Raw genomic sequence first — 19,084 nt, 5'->3', positions numbered from 1 at the left:
AGCAGAGTATGTGAGCTCGGTTCCCCACTTGGGGTTGAGCGCTTCCACGTCCCCATCACCTCTGCCTAGAAGCCTGTTCAAGCCCCTTGTTGGGACCCACTGACAGCGCAGCACCACGTGCAAGTCCTGCACACTCAAGCCTTTGGCGTCGTTCCCCCGGTTCCTCGGGGCCCCATTCGCCCAGGTTTCAGCCCTGCGGGGGTTCCGCGGGCCCCTGGCCAGATTCCCCGAGGCTTTGGTCGTTCCCACAGCCGTCCCGGAGGCCCTCTCCACGAAGCGTCTCCCGGGCCCCATTGATCGCTAGGCTATGGGCTGGGGCTCCGGCCCGGCCGGGCTCTGGAGGCGGCGGTGGAGGCAACGGCGGCGCGGATGGCGGCAGAGCCCCGGCGCCCGTGGGCCCAGGCGCGCAGCGCGTACGGTGCCAGCGAGGCGCTGCGGCGCGCGGTGGGCCGCCAGCCGGACCCCGGGCCGCAGCCCCACAGGCCGAGCCCCAACGAAGCCCGCGCCCCAGGCCGCCTGGCGCGCCTGCGGTGCCAGTTCCGGGCTGAGGTGGCGGCGCGGGCCAACGCGCCCCGACTGCCACGGCTGGTGGACCGCGCGGGGGCCACGGAGCCCGAGAAGGCGCGCAGCCGCGGCTCCGTGTGCTCCGGGTGCGGGGAGCCGCGCGGCGGGGCCACCTACCCGGCGGGCGTCCTGGAGATGAGCGAGCGGCAGCTGCAGGAGGGCCTGGCAGCCGTACGCGCCGAGCTGGGCGGGCGCGGGGCTTGAGGCGCTGCGCGCGGAGCTGCGGGCCGAGCTGGACGCCCTGCGCACGCTGCTGCCGCCTCCGCCGCCCGCCCCCCGCGAGCCCCGCGGCCTCCGCGGCCTGGCCCTGCTGCGGGCGCTGGGCACCGTGAACGCGCTGGCCACGAGCGCGAGACCCACCGACAACGCCTCGGACAGCCCGGCCGACGGCGGCGCTAGCCGGGCCCCGGCCCGGAAGAACCTCAAGAAGACGCCGCCGGGGACCCCACAGGGCAGCGGGGATTAAGCACAGGGGGAGGGAGCCCGGGGCGAGGACCTGGCGCGCCGCCGCCGGCCGCGGGGCTTTGCTACCTGGGACCGGCCAGGTGGCTCCTGGAGCGGGGCTTGGAGCGAGAAGGGTCCTCCGACGCCGCTGGCTAGCGCTCTGGTATCGGAAGGGGCTGGGGAGAACGGCTGGCTCCGCGCAGCTGGAGCCGGAGTCCCGGCGGGGTAAGGCTCGGGCCAGGGGTATGTCCCCTTCCGGCAGTGAGCGCAGCGGGAGAGCCCAAGGTCTCCTCTGTCTGGGGGAGGTGGTTGCAAGTGTATTTTCTTGAAGGGTCTCAAGGGAGGAGGTCGGACCTTCATGCACTGGGGTGGAGAGTGTGACCCACACACCAAGTGACAGACACCGGGGACACGTGGGCTGCTGGGACACTGTCACCTGGACACAGGTTCACTCAGGACAGTGTCACTTGGATGTAAGAGCACATTCTACCGTGGGCCCTGGACAGCAGCCTAACTCTAGCCAGCTTCATTCCCCTGACAGTCGGGCCCACCCTCTACTGGACAGCACGCATCTGGTCAGTGCCCCCTGGACTCTCAGCTTTGCTTTGACAGTGACACGAAAGCCACTTACCTTAAGTAGCGTCACGGCAGGCAGTCACCCGACAGCAGTGTCTCTCCAGTGTCAACCTACATCAGACTCCACAGCCCATCTTCCCAGAGTGTCGCCTGGGTCGGGTCTCACCTGTTACAGACAGCCCTTCACTCACTGTCCCTGTCACCAGGACCCACCACTCTGTGCTGCAGAGCTGGGATCCAGCAGCTTCTCACCTCCTGGCCTCTGGGAAATGGCAGCTGGAGGCATCACTAAACCACACAGTGTCTGGGGTGGTCAGCCAGCTCGTTTGTAAAATAAAATAGTAATTTTAGGCTTTAGCAGGTGGAGTTTCTCCTTCTATCTCATCGGGGGATTCAGGCATAACGTGTAGGATGGGAGTGGGGGTGCCTTCTCCCCGAGAGGGATCTGGGGAGGTCTGGGGCTCTGGATGGGCTCTGGGACTGGCTGTGGTGGAGTCGGGAAGGGTGGCACAGGAGACCTCCGTAGGAGCTGCGGCGCGCCCAGGCCGCCCCCCCTCCTCCCAGCCATAGGAGGCCAAGGTCACTCTGTGAGTCGTTTATTGCAGGAAGGTGGCCGTGTCTACATCCTAGGGCCCCTGCCAGAGCCACAGGCTGAGCCCCAGGCCCAGGAGAGCCCCGTGCCTCGGGCCGGGGTGGGGGCTGCCGCGCGGACCGAGGCGCTGGGGGAAGCTACAACCCTGCGTACACAGAGAGGCTGCTGCGGCCGGAAGTTCTCCGTGAGAGGTGCGGGGCGGGAGCCGGGGGGCCTGGCCTGGGCCACGATCCGGAACTGGGCCACCTGAGGGTGTGGGGCGGAGGCGGTCAAGGCGCGGCGCACGGGAGGGCGGGGCGGCTGGGGGGGTGGCGCGGGCTGTACCTGCGCGCGCCCGATGGGGACCGTGTCCTCGAAGACCGTCCAGAGCTCCACGGGCTCGCAGCACCGCGTGGTCAGCGACCCCGCGTAGCGGTAGAAGCGCGAGAGGCCAGAGGCGCCCAGCAGCAGCGAGGCCAGCGGGAAGGCGGACGCCAGGTTCACGTAGGCCCCTGGGAGAGAGACGGCGGCGGGTTGGAACCAATTTCCCGGTGTCCTGCCGCCCCGCCCCCGCCGCGGGGAACCGCGTCCCTCACCGCGCGCAGACACGTTCTTCAGGCCCGACAGACGGCCGAGCGTTGTCAGAGTCCTGATCCTCGGAAGGGGGCTCCAAGTGAGAGGGGCTCGAGCGAGGGTCTTAAAAGGGGGGAACACTGAGGGGGGTGTAGGGGAGACTAAGTGGGAAGAGAGGTGAAGGGGGTTTGCTGGGGGGAGGGCCACCCCCACTGACCCTGCAGGTCCACGACTTCTCACTGGCCAAACCCCCTCACAGAACCTGTTCATCCTATAAAGCCTCTAGGGGCCCCAATGCCCACCCAAGATTACACAGGCCACCTGTCCCCTCTACAGACCCTCATGGACCCCCTTTCTTGAAAGCAGGCTGTCACATAGCAGCCCCCCTCCCTGCAGGAGGCACACGGCCCCTCCCTCACCGTCAAGAGCATGGCCAGCACTGCCAGACCATCAGGGTGACCTCGGGCTTCCCCTATGCTCTGGTACCGGGTGTTCATATGGACCACGTGCATCTGGGGAGACACAGACTACGGGAGGTACCCAGCTACTCCCACCAGGCTGCCCTGGCCTCCATGGGGCACTCCCACCACCCCTCCCCATGACCAGGCCCACCTCCATGGGGCGGTGCTGCCCGTCCAGGCTGTGCTCTGAGCCTGCTCGCCCGGGGACCCCGCCAGTGGAACTGCAGCTGCAGGGCATGCTAGGCTGGTGGTGGCAGCCTGGCGCCCTGCATCTCCAGCAGGCTCTGCAGGCCAGTGTCCGTGCGGAGCACTGAGGGGGAAGGAACAAATGACACCCTCTCTTCCCCCCCTCAGCTGCCCTCGTGCCATTAGGGCACAAGGTGCGAGCAAAGGTACCCCCTCAGGCCAGTCTGCGCCCTGGCTGGGCCTCTTTGGAACTATGACACCCTGGGTGTCCAGGCCCCTCTGCTGGCCGGCCAAGTGGGGCTCCACAGACTGCAGTGGAAACCCCTGACCCTGCACGGAGGGGAGAAGGCAGCCTCCCGTGGCGGGGGTCCTGATCCACCTCAGCTATGGGATTGTTGGGGGTTGACTCCAGGAGTTCTGACCTCTGGGTACGCCCTGACTTCTGGTTCTCAGGGACAATGGCTGATTGCTACTGGTAGGGGGTTCCTGGCACCTCTATGTGGGGGTTCCAGACCTCCATTGGGGGATGTCTTGACCACTGTGTGTGGAGCTTCCTGTGCCATTTATGGAGATTTTGATTTCTGTGGGGGTGTTCCCATCCTTATGTAGAAGCTCTTAATCCATCTGTAGGGGTTCCTGACCCTTGTGGGGGGGTCCTTGGTCTCTGTAGGGTGTCTCATCTCCTGTGTGGGGATCCTGATCCTTGTGCAGGGGGTTGCTGTCCCTGTCTGTGGGAGGGGGAGCCTGACCCAGGGTGCTGACCTGTATGACCATGATTCTCCAGTGTCCACGGGCCTGGAGGTGCTGAGTCATAGCCTTGGAAGATGAAGGGTCCAAGGGTGGGGTCCCGCTGGACCCAGCGAAGGTCGATGTTTATGGGGGACTGGCCTGGGCCCCCACAGGTTGGGGCCATCTCCTTCCAGTGGGTGGGGCCTGGGGAAACAGGTCTAGGTCTCTTGGGGGGCTGAGACATGGGGGTGCACAAAGGTGGCCCTCCCCCCCCACACACACCCAGGGAAGAGCACCCACCTGACAGGTCACAACTGCCACCCCCCCAAACCTGGCCTGGACATAGTGTTTGCAACACCATCACAGGTACAGCCCCTGCAGGCAGCTGCTCCACAGGGAAGGGGCCTGGGAAAGTCTCCTGGCATCCGGCCACATGCCAACTTTGGGGACCTCCACGACCTGCTCACATGTGGGCTGGCCACATGGCACACTTATGGGTCCCGCTTGATGTGAGCAGCTTGGCACACACAGGACTGGAGAGCACAGCAGCCACAGATCCGGACACACACAGAAGGGGACAGTCATACACACACTGCGGGCTCCCAATCGCTGCGACCCAGGACTACAGACAGAAAACCCGCAGAGACCACAGAAGTGCAGTGGACACAGGACACAGACCAATGCCACACAGCCTCACACAACACTGTCCTCACCACAATTTGGGTCCTGGGAGTCATAGCACCAGGCACCTGCAGACGGTGGGAGGGGACTGGGCTGATGCAGGCCATCTGGGCCCTGAGCACCATCCCAGCCGGGGTCCAAGGGTGGGAGCACAGGGCTTTGGCCAGTGGATGCCAGGCAGACCCTATTCTCCTGTCGCCCCAATTCCAACCTCTCCTCCCCAAAAGTCGCACCCCTCCAACTAGGGGCAGGGCCTAAAGCGGAGAAGAGGGAGCGTCCGGGGAGGGTAAGGCAGAGCAGAAAGGCAGGGTCCTGTGTTCACCCTCCGAGTCGGCGCGCACCACCAGCGGCACGTCGAGGAAGGCGAGCACCAAGCCCAGGGACCGCATGGTGCAGCAGTAAGTGGCGGAGGACGCGGGCCGAGGAAACCAGCGAGGGCGGCGAATTTACCAGCGGGGTGAGTTAGGGGCGTGGCTGAGTCCTGGGGGCTCCAGGCGCGGGGAGGGTCGGAGGGGCGGCGCCTCCAGTGGGGAGACAGCTGGAGCTCGCCAGGCACTCGCTCTGATCTCGGGGCAGGGACGGCTGCCAGCAACAAACGCCGGCGTCGAGACAAGCTGCACGCTTTCACGGACCCCCCCACACCCCAACTATTCCTGGGTGGGGGGATGCTATTATTATGCCCATTTACAGACGAGGAAATGGAGTCTGGAGACCAGAAGTGATATGGCAAGGCCACCAGAAAGGATGAAGTTCGAGGGAAATGGCACCTTGGATTCCAGTGCCTTGACTTGGGGGCCTGGGGTGGGGAGGACGACCCAAGACCACAGCCTCTCTCCTACCAGCGCACCCCTGCGGACCAAAGGGTCTGGGAAGCCACTGCTTCCTCCGCTCCGCCCCGCCCCGGTGGGACCCCGGCTTCCGCAGCAGTTTCGGAGGTCCCGGCGCCCAGCGGACCCCAGGCTGTGGCCCGAGCCCCAGTCGCTCTCTTGGAAAGCGGGGTTCCGATTTCCCCGCCCCGCGAGTGGCCAGGAGAGACGACGACGCACCGGAATGCGCTCGGCGGGCGCGCCTTCCCAAGCGCGAGGGCCGCGCCCCAACCTCCCACCCCCGACCAAGGCGCTGTCCGCGGTGCTGCCCGGACCGCCCGCCGCCCCGCAGGCGTTCAGGCCCGAGGGCCGCCTCCCCAAGGCCCCAGGGGCCGCACCAGTGCCTTTCCTAAACCAACCCCTTGCCCGCCCAGCACGAGGACCCACCCGAGGCTGAGTCCCCTGGGCGCCCTCTTTCCTCACATCAGGAACTGAGAAATTATTGAAAAGACCACGGTCAGAGAACGGAAGAGATAGGTGTCTCAGAACGCCACGCCTGCCCTGGCTTCCAGAGGTGGCCCAACTCCTCCACACAGCCACCTCTGCACCTGTCCCTCGGCCCCAACTTGGCTGGAGCCTCCTGCTCCAGCTGGGGCCGCACCGAGGACGGACCACACTTCTTCCAGAACACAAATTTATTTGGCATTCGGATGAAACGGTTCTCACAGCATCTTAAGAATTAGTGCCAGCCCAACCAAAATAAACCCAAACTAAAAACCCTTAGTGAAAGGAAAACATAAACAGGCCTTGAGACAACGGCCTATAGACACCCACCCCCACCAAGCAGGTCAGCAGCTCTCACAGGAGCACAAGACTCTCAGCCAGGGCTGGTTGGGATTCGTCTGACCACGGAGCACAACCAGATCCCATGACGGTTGGCCTAGGCAGAAGGCCGACCCAACCTCTCCCCTTACTCCCCCACCCCCATCCCCAGTGGAGCTCAGCCCCTGGGGCACTAGCTCCTGGGGACACTGCCGGCAGCAGGCAAGGCCTGAAACAGTGCTGCACGTGGGCTGAGCAACCCCGGAGCCCTGGCCTGTCCAGAAGCAGGCCCCCATCTGTGGCCCCCACAGCCTGCTCCGGGCCACCCCCTTAGTGACTCCCACATGCCCAACTGGCCCAGCAGTCCTTCAGTCCCCAATCCCACACATCTAGTGCCAGACGCCCTGCCCTGTACACACGGGTCTGAAGCCTGGGCCAGAGACATGGGGGTTGGGAGGGACCCTGAGCTGTTGGGGGCAGGATCCTCTGGGGCTCCACGGGGGAGCCCACTCCAAAGCAGGAGTGCTCAGGACCCTCACCTAGCACCAACAAGGCCTGTGACAGCTGCTCAGTGCCCAGAACACAGTGGAGGCAGGACACATGTTCTGCTTTGTCTTCAGCAGCCAGTGCAGCCACTCTCCAGTCCCAGTCCTTGGCAGGGGGAGTGCAGGCCTGCTCAGCACGCAGCCTGCCCGCGTGGGGCTGCCTGCAGCACTCTGGCTCCTGTGGGCCAAACCCCGGTCTGTGGGCAACTTGAGAAGCTCATGCTGCCCCGGGAAGAACAAAACGGTCCCCAACGGGAGACTGTGAGAACGTGTCCAGAAATGGACTGTGCCAGCGAGGCCTGTCACCACAGAGCACCCACTTCAAGTCATCCCCCGCTCACTGCTGGTCTAGGAGGGCACGAGGGGCCAGGGAAGGGCTCCCTGCTCTCAGCTGAGGGCCACGCCTTGGGGCCGCCCAGCACGCCATGGCTGGCCCTGGAAAGGGGGGCCCCAGGCCTGAGTCCCCGTGTACCGCCACCACCTGCAAACACTTAGACACATACACACACATACGCACACAGATACACATGCACACAACAAAGAAAAGATCCAGACATTCAACGTAGAAAAGATATGAATGTGCTAAAAATCGCACAAAACCCGCTTGACCTCCAAACCTCAGAAATGCTAAAAACCCCATGTCAGGAGACAAGACCACTGCCCAGAAACAGGCAACAGTGACCCTCAGTCAAAGGCCCCCCAGGGTAAGACACCCAGCACCTTGCTGCTGGGGACAGGAAGGTGGCATGCGGCCACTGGGCACGTGGCTCCAGTGGTGGCGGTGGTGGGCAGGAAGTGGACTTCTGGGAGATGGACAGCCCAGGATGTGAATTTCAGCCATCCCTCCCCCCAAAGACACAACCCTTATGGCACAAACAAGGTGGGGTGGGGGCAGGCCAGGTCCAGGGGCAAATTCAGCAGGAGTGGGGGCTCCAGAGGGCAGCAGCCAGGAGCCAGCCCCAGTGGAGGATCCAGGGCCAGGACACTCATGCGTGACTAAAGGCCCCAGCCCGACCCCAGAGCTGCCCAGGGCGGGCCACGCATTGTGTTGCCGGGGAGAGAATGGTTGGGGTGGGGCCCAGGCCTCCTGGTGTGCAACTGAGCTTCACGGAGCCCAGCTGGAAAGACAGTACAGAGTCCAGCCTCCTTCCCAGCTGCCCTCCTCAGGGCCTTGGGCACCTCGGGCACCAGGCCAGCCCCCAGCCCCCACAGCTGGATGTTCACAACTGGACCTGGGGGACCACCGCCAGAGCAGCCCTTGGGGCAACCTCCAAGGCCATCTGCCCCGACTGCACTGACAGTCCTCAGACACCCGCCACCCGGGCGCGCCTTCTCGAGCGGCGGCTAGCTAGGCGTGCGCGGCAGCCCGGGCTCCTCTGGAGGGCGCGTGGCAGCAAGCAAGTCCATCAGAGCTGGAGTGTCCAGCCCCACTAGAGCGTATGGCGCCTCCTTTGTTCCCTGCTCCTGACACGTGTGGTCTCACCAACTCTGTCATCCTTCTGCCGTTTAAAAAGAAAAAGACAGTGACCCAAAGCTACGCGTGTGTTTGAAGCCCCCAAAGACCCTCGGGCAGGTGCTGGCGCCCTGGGGGCTGGCGTGGTGTCTGTGTGCCCGCCGTCAGGGGTGTGGCTGTGCAGCTGGGTCCAGGCTCACTCAGGGGCCCCTCAAGTCTCCCAAGGGGATCAGCGTTTTTCTCGACGGCAAATAGGTGCTCCCTGCCCATTTGGGCCGCGGGCCCGCCGTCCTCTACACCACAGTATTGAGGGAACTTCGGCTGTGGCGGCCGCCCCCCGGCAGCGCCTCTGTGGCCAGGGCACTGCCACTCTGGGCGGGGTCAGGGGGCACGAGGAGGACACTGCTGCTGTCGGCTGAGTCTTCCAGTTCGGCCAGAGAGGCCCTGGGGGTGGGCAGGGGCTGCTCCAGGCGCCGGGGCACTGCACCCTCACCACCACCATCCCCTGTGGTCAGTTGGGCGGCCTCTGCTGGCTCAAAGGCGTCATCATCTGCGGGAGGAGATGGAGGTCAGCAGGGGGTGGTCCTGGCTCGGGGTATGCTCTTCCTGCTTGCCTGCTCCCACCAACACTGCCGGGCAGGCGAAAGCCTGCCCCACGGGGCTCCACCGTGCTCACCCCGCACCTTCGCCATGCAAGTGGGCTGTGTGGGGCTGGAGCAGGGGTACAGCCGTGAGCAAAGCATGATGTGTGCGTAGGGGACACGCTTTGACTGAGTCATCAGATCAAAGGGAGGGGAGGGGGAAACCCTCTCAGACTCTGGGGGTCCAGGCAGGGCTCACATGCATTAGACATGGGCTGGAACACGGGGGCAAGTGCAGGAGATGGACCAGAGCAGGCAGCCCGGCCAATTGTCTGGGGGTCTGCAGAACACCCTGGTCTGAGGGAGACCTGGTGGCAGCCCCTCCTTATTCCTGCAGGTGCTCTCTGAAAGCTCGGGGCTCAGGGACCCAGCACCGCCGCTCCCCTGGCCGACACCCCCAGCCCAGCAGTCCTGCCATCCTGCCCCGGGGAGCATTTGCTCCCCTGCAGCCTGGTCTACGGAGGCATCTGGAACTCGCACTCCCAGAAGCATCCCTCGTCCTACCCACCCTGGCCCCCTGGACAGCATATTGTGACAATCAGTGTCCCAAGGACAGAGGTCAAATCCAAGGCTTTCCTGCCGGTGCAGACCACAAAGGACGGGACTAACTGACGGGAACAGACCAAGAACACAGCAGTGCCAGCCTTGCAAAGCCCAGCCTGCTGTGTTACGTGTGCATGTGTGTGTAACACACAGGGAATCAGGATGGGACACCTGCGTGCACACCAGGGACAGGGACAGGTCAGGCCATGGGCAGGACACCTGCTGTTCTTTCTGCTTCACCTGTGAGGAATGATTTTCCATAGTATCAGATGAACAACAGACTCAAGTGGCCGCTGGACAGGAGGGCATGCCGAGGGGGTGTCTCCTCAGCTCACCACACGTGCACCATGCCTGACAGCCCAGCGTCCGGGCACCCCACTCCCCACAGGGCCCTGCTGAGGGGGCCCCGAGGGGTGCTCACTAACAGGAGTTCCCGGGAGGGAGGCAGGGGCAGGGAGACCACTGCCAGTGGCCACCTGCGACCCTGGGAAGAGTGTGCCCACCCCAGACGGTGGGACCATCTTAAAGGGAAAACCAAAGCAAAAGCAGAAGGCCGGGCAGAAGTTGGGGGGCCACAGGGCCTTGGCCCGCATGCCAACTGGTTGTGACCCATGGCTCCCTTGCCCTGGGGGTCACCTGCAGGGTCGTAGAACATGCTGTCCGGGTTGATGGAGGCCTCGTAGGGTGGCGGCGGGTCATCGGGTTGGTCGATGTCCGGGTACTTGTACGCGGTGTAGGGAGGCGGAGGGTCATGGAAATGGAAAGTACCGCCTTCCCCATCGTCGGAGAGGTGCAGCGGTGTGAGGCCTGTGCCGAACCCATCTGGGCCATAATCAAAGCCAGGGATCCTTCGGCCGAGGTTGAAGTGGTGCACTGGGCGGTTGGAGAGAGAAACAAGCCCGGAGCCATCACTCCTGGGCTGGACCTGCCACGTCTAGGCCCAGGGCACCCCGCACTCCGACAGTCACACGCCTGTGCCCGGCTGCTACCTGCCATCCACACTGGGAGCCCCACCCACCCACCCACCAGCTCCGGCCCGCAGAACCCGCGCTCTCAGCGCATCTGGGCGTGACCCGCGACGGCCTCGGCGTGCTGCCCACCCTGCAGCTCCATCTCCAGGAGGGCTCACCGTGATGCGGGGCCTTCAGACCTGACACGTGTGCCCTCGGAGGCCCTGGGGCCCTAACACAGCAGCTGTGGTCCCTCGTCACCATGATCCTCAGCCCCCCTCCCCACAGGGACTGGGAAGCCTCCTGGCTTGCTCACTGAGACAAGGGGGAATCTCAGAAACTCTACGCAGGCACAAGCTGTGGCAGAGAACGTGGGCTGAGGAGGGTGGACCATGCTCCCTAAGCTGCCACCAGCCACGGGTGTCCAACGTCTTTAGCGGGCAGGCTGCCCCGGCAGGTGCCCACACACCCTGGGAGGCCAGGGCTGGCGCCCCTCCCACCACACTCGTGTGGCTCAGCCTGGGAGTGGGAGCAGGAGCAGGCAGGGCACAGCTGCCGGGCAGCCCTGTCTTCCTCCTCCCTGCCCTGGGACCGCCACCGAGCCACTGTGTGGGAGGCAGGGCTGGGCACTCACGGTTTGCTCCAATCAGGGACTCAATGCGCTCCCGGCGCCTCTGGCGCAGCCGATGGACCATGAAGAGCAGCAGTGACAGGATGAGGAAGGAGGACACACAGCTCACAATCAGACGCATCCCACTGGCCATGGAGTCCAGCAGGCTGCTGCCGTCTGTGCGGACGGGGAGAGCTGCTCTCAGGAGGGGGGTTGGCCCCCCAGGCAGTGTACCTCCTGACCCCTCCTAGTGCCAGGCCCCGCACACAGCCACTGGGATGCCGCAGCCTGGCCTCAGCCCCTCCTGAAGGCTCTGTCGCTACCCCATTCCCCACCCGCCCCCATTGCTGGGGTTGAGCCCCGGAAGCCACTCGGGGCTGGACGGGGTGCTGAGCAGGACTGTGCATCCGGCCGCAGCACCCAGGTCCTCCCTGATGCAGGGGAGCTGAGGTCAGCAGGGCTGTGTCAGTGGCCTGAGTTCAGAGCTTGGCTTCAGTCCTACGGGGGGCCCAGAGCTCTCTGCCCCTCCCCTGCACCCAGCAGTGCTCACATGTGGAGGCTGGGGTCACCTGGACCCCACAGGTGATCCGGAGAGGATGCAGGTGCAGCTTCCCCTGGACCCCAGAGTCCCTGTTTACAGCCCCTGTCTACCCTCAGCCCTGTGTCTGTTCTGATTCTTTTTTTTTACCTTTTTATTTTATATTGGAGTACAGTTGATTAACAATGTTGTGTTAGTTTCAGGTGTACAGCACAGTGATTCAGTTAAACATACACGCATTGGCTATTCTGATTCCTGACCTCCCCACGCCCACCCTCCTGCCCACCCTCTCTGTGGGTGGGGAGCCTGGGGGCCACCGCCAGAGACTCAACTGCACACTCACGTTCTCGTAGGATGGAGAGGGGTCACCCAGGGAGAAAGTGTTCACACGGGAACCCCGCCGCCAACTCACGCTCCTCTCCCCATCGGGTCATAGCACCCGCCCGAGTAAGGCTGGGCAGGGCCTGCTCTGGGCCAGCTCCGTGGTGGAGGCCCAGGGTCCCGCAGCAGCTTCCTTGGGGTGCCAGAGTCCGGCCTGCACCCAGATGTCTTGGGGCAGAAGCGGTGGGGGCCTAGGGCCTGGGCAGCAGCTCCGTGGTGAGCACCAACCCCGCCCCACCAGTCAAGCGTCCCAAAGTCCTCTGCTTGTGGAGGCTGCAGCTGCAGGGCGCTCTGCTAAGGGCCCTGTGCCTCTGACCACACGTGTCCAGGGGCCTCACCAGGGTGACTCTGCACCCCCGGGGACACTGGCAGCTTCTGGTGATACCTTTGGCGGTCCCCAACAGCAGGCGGGGGAGGCACTTCTGGCACCTGGTGGGCAGAGGCCGGGGATGCAACTCAACATCCCACTGGCCACTAGCTCAGGGTCTGACCTGACCTGCCCGGCACACACCAGGCTTGTTGGGTGCTGCTAGGAGAGGTGCTGGTGCAAGGCAGAGAGGGAGAGAACGGTGTCAGGCATTCCCAGGGCTCTCGCCTGCATGAGGTTGCCACTTCCGCCGAGTCACAGAATCGGAACCAGGGGGATCTGGGAACACCTGCCTCCAGACGCAGCATGGAGGCCAGGGAGCTTCACTGGGCAGGAGTGACCTGAGCCATGGGAGCCTCTGTGTCCACTCCCACTTCTGCAACAGCCACATGGGCAAGTCCTCAACTGCCAGCCCTGAGGAGACACTTCACAGCCAACACAGGTGCCAACTGGATGGCCAGGCTCATACTGGCCCTCCTCCCATGGGGCCAGAAAGCTTCCCCCAAAGCTGCATTTACTGCTGACAACACTGGAGTAAGTGTGTGAAAGGAAACATCCTCTCATTAATTAGCTGCTGTTCTGATGCCGGTCTCAAGGGAACATTTCATCCCCGTCCGGGAGGAGGTCTGTCAGCCCACGGGGCTGCTGTTAATTGGCGGCCAGCTCAGAGACCCCAGGGTCGGGGGGTAACTAAAGCAGCGGGCCTCTGCAATGACTAATTCCTGCTCAGTCCTAAAATAAGCCCAAGGACACGGCCAAGGTCCCTGACCGTCATCCACGGTACTCACCAGGAAGAGGTACCAGCAGTCAGACATGAAGAAAAGAGTACTGTCCCAGGGGGCAGAGGCCAGCCAGGGGCCCCCGGGGGCCCTCAACATGTCAGGTCCCTCCATGGGGTCCGGACAGTGCCAGGCGGGGCTGCCTGCTGTGGTCCAGGCTGCAGGTCCCTGGCCAGCCCTGGGCCCCGACAGAAGACACATAATGCTGCAGCAGACGCTGCTGAATGGAAGGGGCCCCGGAGGCCGCTGGCCTGACCGTTGGTCTGATGCCTAAGCCTGCCCAGGCCTCCCCAGGCCACCACGAGGAGCTTGGCGCCCCACTGGGCTCGGTGCCAACGACAGCATCCAGTCTCTGTGGAGGAAGCAGGTGGAGCCGAAGCTCAGCAGGAATCGGAGGCGGGTGCCTGGTCCCTGATGCAGGCTCTGCTACCGGCTGGTGCACGGCCAGCACCTCACACCTCTCGGCCCCAAGCCCGGGCACCAGCGCAGGACGGAAGAAGAGGCCGTTGCTCAGCGTCGATTTGTTTCCTGAATGAGCTGAATGACCGCTGAACATCTTTTCAGGTGCTTGGCTGACTTCGTGCATCTGCTCTGGTCAAGTGTCATTTTAGAGCCTCTGCCCATTTTTTAACAGGGTGGTTTGTTCTCTTATTATTGAGTTTTGAGAGTTCTTTATATACTCTGAATACAAGACCTTTGTCCGATCTGTGTTTCTCTGTTGGTGGTTTATCTTTTCAATTCTTTAAGGGTCTTTCAAGGAGCAGAAGTTTTCAATTTTGATGCAGTCTAATTTATCAATGTTTCTTTTGTGGACCATGCTTTTGATCTAAAAATGTTGCATATCCCAAGGTTACAAAGATTTTTCTCCTGTTTTCTTTTAAAAGACTTAATTTTAAAAGAACATATGTTGGGGGGGAGGGATAAATTGGGAGATTGGGATTGACATACACACACTACTCTATATATAAAATAGATAACTAATAAGACGCTACTGTGTAGCACAGGGAACTCTACTCAATACTCTGTAATGGCCTATATGGGGAAAGAATCTAAAAAAAGAGTGGATATATGTCTATGTCTAACTGATTCACTTCGCTGTACACCTGAAACTAAAGCATTGTAAATCAACTATATCCCAAAATTAAAAATAAAATAAAAGAACGTATGTTTTTTTCTAGAAATTTTATAATTTAAAGTTTTACATAGGTGTATGACCATTTTGCAAGAAGTGTAGTGTAAGGTTAATTTTTTTGTTTTGCTTATGGATGTCCAATTGTTCCAGCTCCATTTGTTGAAAGACTATCCTTTCTTCATTGAATTGTCTTTGTACCTCTGTTAAACAGCAGTTGACCACATAAGTGTAGACTATTTCTAGACTCTCTATTCTGTTCCACTGACCTATGTGTCTATTCTTGTGCTAAAAAATCAGTTTTGATTACTATGACTATATAGTAAGTTTTATATCTGGTGCTATGAATCCTCCAACTTTGTTCTTTTTAAAAACCGGTTTGGCTATTCTAATTCCTTTGCCTTTCCACATAAATTTTAGAATCAACTTGTTAATGTCTATAAAAAAACCCTGCTGGAATTTTGGTTGGTACTGTATAGAATCTATAGATAATTTGGGGAGAATTAACCTTTTAGTGATATTGAGTCTTCTGATCCATGAACCTTTTATTTCATTTATGCCCTTGATTTCTTTCATCAGTGTCTTAACGATTTGTAGCATACAGACGGTGTGCATATTTTGTAAGATTTGTACCTAAGTATTTCATGGTTTTTGGTGCTACTAATAAATGGTACTTTTCTTAAAAATTTCAATTTCCAACTTTTTACAGGTAGTATATATAAACATAATGGATTTTTGCATATTGACCTTGTATCTGGAGACCTTGCTAAACTAAACACATTTATTAATTCTAGCAACATTCTTGTAGATCCTCTAGGATTTTCTACGCAGACAATCACATCATCTACAACAAGAAATGATTTCATTTCTTCCCTTCTGGTCTGGATGCCTTTTCTGACATTGCCCTTGACCTCCCATACAACCCCGAACATGGTGTGAGAGCAGACGTCCTAGCCTTGTTGAAGGAGATTATTTTCCTGGTGTCTCTTTCCTTGGTGCAGTGTGGGCAGTTCCCAGAAGAGGATGCTTGGCCTGGGAGGCAGTCAGAAGGCTGCAGAAGCAAGGCCACAGTGTGGGGCAGGGTGAGGCCTTGACTGGGCTATTCTGGCTGCACTGGAGAGAGGCCTGTGGCAGCTCTGATCCTGCCCAGATGCCCTGAAGGCCGTGGTCTGCTGAAAAGTCCTCAGAGCTGGGTGGGCTCCACGGGCCATGCATGCCCACAAACGAGTCACGCTTGTATATGTTTGGTCATTCTTACAGAGCCTGGACAGAGAGTCAAGGCAGCAGAAGTCAACTCCTGAGAAACGGAACCAGGAATCCTGGTGAAGAGACTTGTGAGAGCCAGCATTTGACTCCCGTGGAAGGTGAGTAAGCTGGAGGCTAGAGTGATGTGGCTGGGGCGCAGGAGACCTGGCAGGCACCCAACTGGCTTGTCAGACATCTGCAGGCATGTGCCCTTCAGTAGCGGGTACCATCTACCCTGTGGGATGGGGAGGCCTGAGCGCACCCCAGCTCCATGTCCCCTGCTGGGTCCTCGCAAACATGGCCTCTGCATGCACCACAGCCAGCCACACAGGTTTGGGATACACGCCAGAGCACCCGGCCCGCCGAGCCTCAGCCAGCCTGACGCTGTCTGGCTTGCCCTGATGGCCCTGGGGAGCAGGACGGCTCTCGGTGTGTGGCCCTCACATGTGGCTCCAGCTTCCCTCCATAGGTCCTGCCCAAGCCGTCCGCTGTGGGGCCCACAAGCCCGTGTCGCTCACATTGAAATTCATGCTTCTGATTTACATTTCTCTTGAGGTCATGAATTCACAGGGAGATGCCAGCTGCTCTGGCGTGGAGAACAATCAGGTGCGTGAGTTGCTGTGCTAAGGGCTGAAAGGACAGTCCCACCCGCTGCTCTTTTATCAGAAGTGGAAGGAGGAGGGTCACCGAGAGACCACATGGCCCCTGGCGTCCACCGTGAGTCACCACCGAGTGGGGAGGAGTTTTATGTCAAAACTGTGGGTAATATTTAATCTTTTTCTTAAAGATTCTAACAGTAAAGACTGATAATGGCAAGCAACAGAAACTGTCATCACCTTCCACGTCACCACACTCAGAAACAGGAAGAGCTCCAATGGGGACCACGACGGAAGCCAGTTCTGAGTGTAACCAGGAGAGAAGACAGGCCTACAGCCCTTGGTCACAGCTGCCATGTGAACACGCAGCCCACGCAAGGCCGAGCTCGCCATCTCACCTGGGTCCAGGCACATGAACTTGCAGCACTCCTTAGGGTCCTTGCGGTACTGCTGGCAGCCCTGGGGCCGCTCGCACAGGGCAGCTACGCACATCTCGGGCTCCCCTCTGTGACAGGTGCAGCTCAGGCACGGATCGTCCCCTTTGGGGGTGAAGTAGAACCCTTCATCCACAACGTTGTCCTTGATGTCGACACATGTCTGACCTGCAATAGGAAGAGATATGTGGGTCACCAGCCAGAGGAGCCCTGACTCCCCACCCGGGCCTGGGCCAACGTGACAGCAGAGGAGTTGGCAAGATGGACCTGAAGCACCCCCTTCCAGGGTGGTGGGTCTGCCCATGTTCACAGGGAGGGGCTGAGAGACCGCCTGGCACACTGTCAGGACAACACGTTGCTCAGCATACCTGGCCACGAGCAGACAGCAGGGACAGAGAGCCCGGGGAGAAGCGCTTGCTTTCAAGTGCCTAAGCGCATTACATGTGAGATTCCCTCCATTATAAAATGCAGGTATCATGGGTATCAGCCCTTTTAGCATCAGAATGTATCTCAAATGAGCCTTCGGAGACGGTCCACTGGAACTGAGACACACAGTGAATTCGCACAAAGCCGACTGGTACCAGAGGAGGAAGAACTGCTGGTGTGAGACAAGAGGGGGTGAAGGCGCAGGCCCTGAAGCAGGTAGGAGACACGCCCAATGCTGGGCATGAGGGCTGAGGCAGGGGTGTGGTTCTCTTCAGGTACACGAGGAGGAGATGTTCTGGTCTCTCAGTGGGGTAGGGACATCTAGGAAAACTCGCAGAAGATGCCACACCTCGGGTCTGTGCCACACTTGACTGGAGTCAAATCTGTGTGACCCACATGATCAGGAGTGTGCAGGGCAAGAAACTTACATAAAAGTGTTCCTGCTCAAACAGAGGGAGGAAGGATGAAGAAAATGAGCAGAGCCCTTGGAGATGCAGGAAAACCATGTGGAGACACAACGGACAAAAACGCCCACATTCGCTGCAAAGCAGAATCCTGCACATCTAGGAAGCTCAACGGACTTCAAGTAGGATAAACACAAAGAACAGACATGGCACAGGGAGAAAGCGGGAAGTCAGAGAGGACGGAAACCTTAAAAAGAGCAAGAAAAAATGACACAATACTTATTGTGAACCCCAGTAAGATTCCCTGCCAAGAGGCCAGAAGGCGGTGGGATAATGAATTCTAAGTGCTCAAAGGAAAAGCTGTCAACCAAGAGTTCTCCATCCAGCAAAGCTGTCTTTCAAAAATGAAGACTTTCCCGGGTAAACAAAACCTGAGAGAACTTGTGCTTTCTGACTCCCAGGATAAGAAACACCAAAGGAAGCTCTGCAGCAAAAAGCAGGTGACCTTCAGAGAGTAATCTGAATCCATACAAAAAGCCAAAAAGCACTAGAAAAGGCAATTATGTAATTATAAGACAGTATAAATGCATATTTTTTCCTCCTTTATTCTCTCAACTTAATTAAAAGGCAGTTGTATAAAATAATATATCTATAGTGTAGTGCTGGGCCCATAACATATGGAAAGGTAATATACCTGGAATGTATGTGCCAGTGACAGTGAAAGAGGTGTGTGGAAGCAAAGCTGCAGTGGGCAAAGGAAACGGCTGCAGATGGTAAAGCAACTACAACTGTGCAGTGTTGGGTTTTTAACACTAAGAGATCTAATGTATACAGTACTCATGCTGCAAAGAGAGGAAAAGAGAACGGAGTTTCACAGAAGTATGTGACAGTGTGATTTAGAAGAAACATATATTTGGTCATTCAGATGACCAACATACACTTCTCATATACATTTGGTCTTCACCCACAGTTCCTGGCTCACAAATGCTTGGAATTTCCTAAGTGCAGAGAGTGATACAGGAGTCTTTTGTTCTGTGATGAAGTGACTTTTGGAATCTGGTTGACAGGAGGACCGACCCTGTGATCAGAGGGTTGGAACTTTTGGTTCCCATCCCTTGATTTCTGGGGAAGGGGTGGGTAGGGGCGGGTGGAGGTTGAATCAATCATCAACGGCCGATTTAATCAATCATGCCTATGTAATGAAGCCTCCATAAAAACCCAAAAGGACAGCTTTCTGGCCTTTTTGGAAAGCTTCCATGACACGGAACCAGACCATTCTGCAGGCTGCTGTGCTGGGCACCAAGCTCCCCAAGAACAGAGCTCCTTCATTGGGGACCTCGCCTTATGTGTCTCCTCATCACAATAAATCAGTAATCTAGTGGGTAGACAGGTTTCCTGAGTTCTGTGAGCTGTTATAGCAAATTAATCAAGCCTGAGGAGGGGTCAGGGGAACACCATTTTACAGCTACCACTGGAAAAGAAGGAGACTTTAAGTAAAACAAACAAAAACTACTATGGGTAAAAAAGGTTCGATTAATGATTGAAAGGTTCAACTCACCAGGAAGATATAATAATTATAATGGCTTATGTCCCTAACAACATGATCTCAAGAAAGATAAAGCTAAAATTA

At 59.1% G+C, this 19,084-nt stretch overlaps 3 protein-coding genes across 10 annotated transcripts in view; 1 reads left to right on the top strand and 2 right to left on the bottom strand.

The window, feature by feature from the left end:
• The first annotated feature begins 369 nt into the window (after positions 1-369).
• On the top strand, positions 370-1,030 carry LOC132598303 (protein FAM246C). The gene is given in 2 exon segments (XM_060310125.1): positions 370-753; positions 755-1,030. Coding segments are annotated over 2 exon segments (660 nt in total).
• A 1,173-nt stretch (positions 1,031-2,203) lies between these two features.
• On the bottom strand, positions 2,204-6,112 carry LOC115841947 (carbonic anhydrase 15-like). Its single transcript, XM_060310124.1, has 4 exons — positions 4,818-6,112; positions 4,138-4,308; positions 2,501-2,667; positions 2,204-2,422 (listed from the first exon to the last, which is right to left on the bottom strand). The coding sequence occupies exons 2-4, from the start codon at positions 4,286-4,288 to the stop codon at positions 2,204-2,206; spliced, it is 537 nt and encodes a 178-aa protein (XP_060166107.1). The 5' UTR covers positions 4,289-4,308; positions 4,818-6,112.
• Positions 6,113-6,268: 156 nt separating this feature from the next.
• DGCR2 (DiGeorge syndrome critical region gene 2) overlaps positions 6,269-19,084 on the bottom strand; it is a 69,136-nt gene continuing 56,320 nt past the window's right edge. For 4 of the 8 annotated variants that reach the window (XM_060311000.1, XM_030836372.3, XM_030836369.3 and 1 more), the window contains 4 exons: positions 16,589-16,792; positions 11,180-11,350; positions 10,232-10,468; positions 6,269-8,961 (listed from right to left, as the gene is read on the bottom strand). In XM_060311000.1, the coding sequence (XP_060166983.1) occupies positions 8,705-8,961; positions 10,232-10,468; positions 11,180-11,350; positions 16,589-16,792 (869 nt within the window). In that variant the 3' untranslated portion in view covers positions 6,269-8,704. The remainder of the gene's footprint in view (positions 8,962-10,231; positions 10,469-11,179; positions 11,351-16,588; positions 16,793-19,084) is intronic. The other 4 variants (XM_030836373.2, XM_030836374.2, XM_030836370.2 and 1 more) reach the window with 1 other exon arrangement.

Source organism: Globicephala melas, chromosome 13, assembly GCF_963455315.2.
Source record: "Globicephala melas chromosome 13, mGloMel1.2, whole genome shotgun sequence".
In the NCBI taxonomy this organism is placed as follows: domain Eukaryota; kingdom Metazoa; phylum Chordata; class Mammalia; order Artiodactyla; family Delphinidae; genus Globicephala; species Globicephala melas.
Note: the sequence above shows the minus strand (reverse complement) of the source record. Positions and strands in the feature narration are given on the sequence as shown.

Excerpts from the sequence above, each read along its gene's own strand:
- LOC115841947 (XM_060310124.1), bottom strand. The coding sequence starts at position 4,288 with ATGGCCCCAACCTGTGGGGGCCCAGGCCAGTCCCCCATAAACATCGAC. Across the intron at positions 2,668-4,137 it reads GGAGAATCATGGTCATACAG|GGGCCTACGTGAACCTGGCG; the intron begins GTCAGCACCCTG and ends TCTCTCTCCCAG. Across the intron at positions 2,423-2,500 it reads TCCCCATCGGGCGCGCGCAG|GTGGCCCAGTTCCGGATCGT; the intron begins GTACAGCCCGCG and ends CCACACCCTCAG.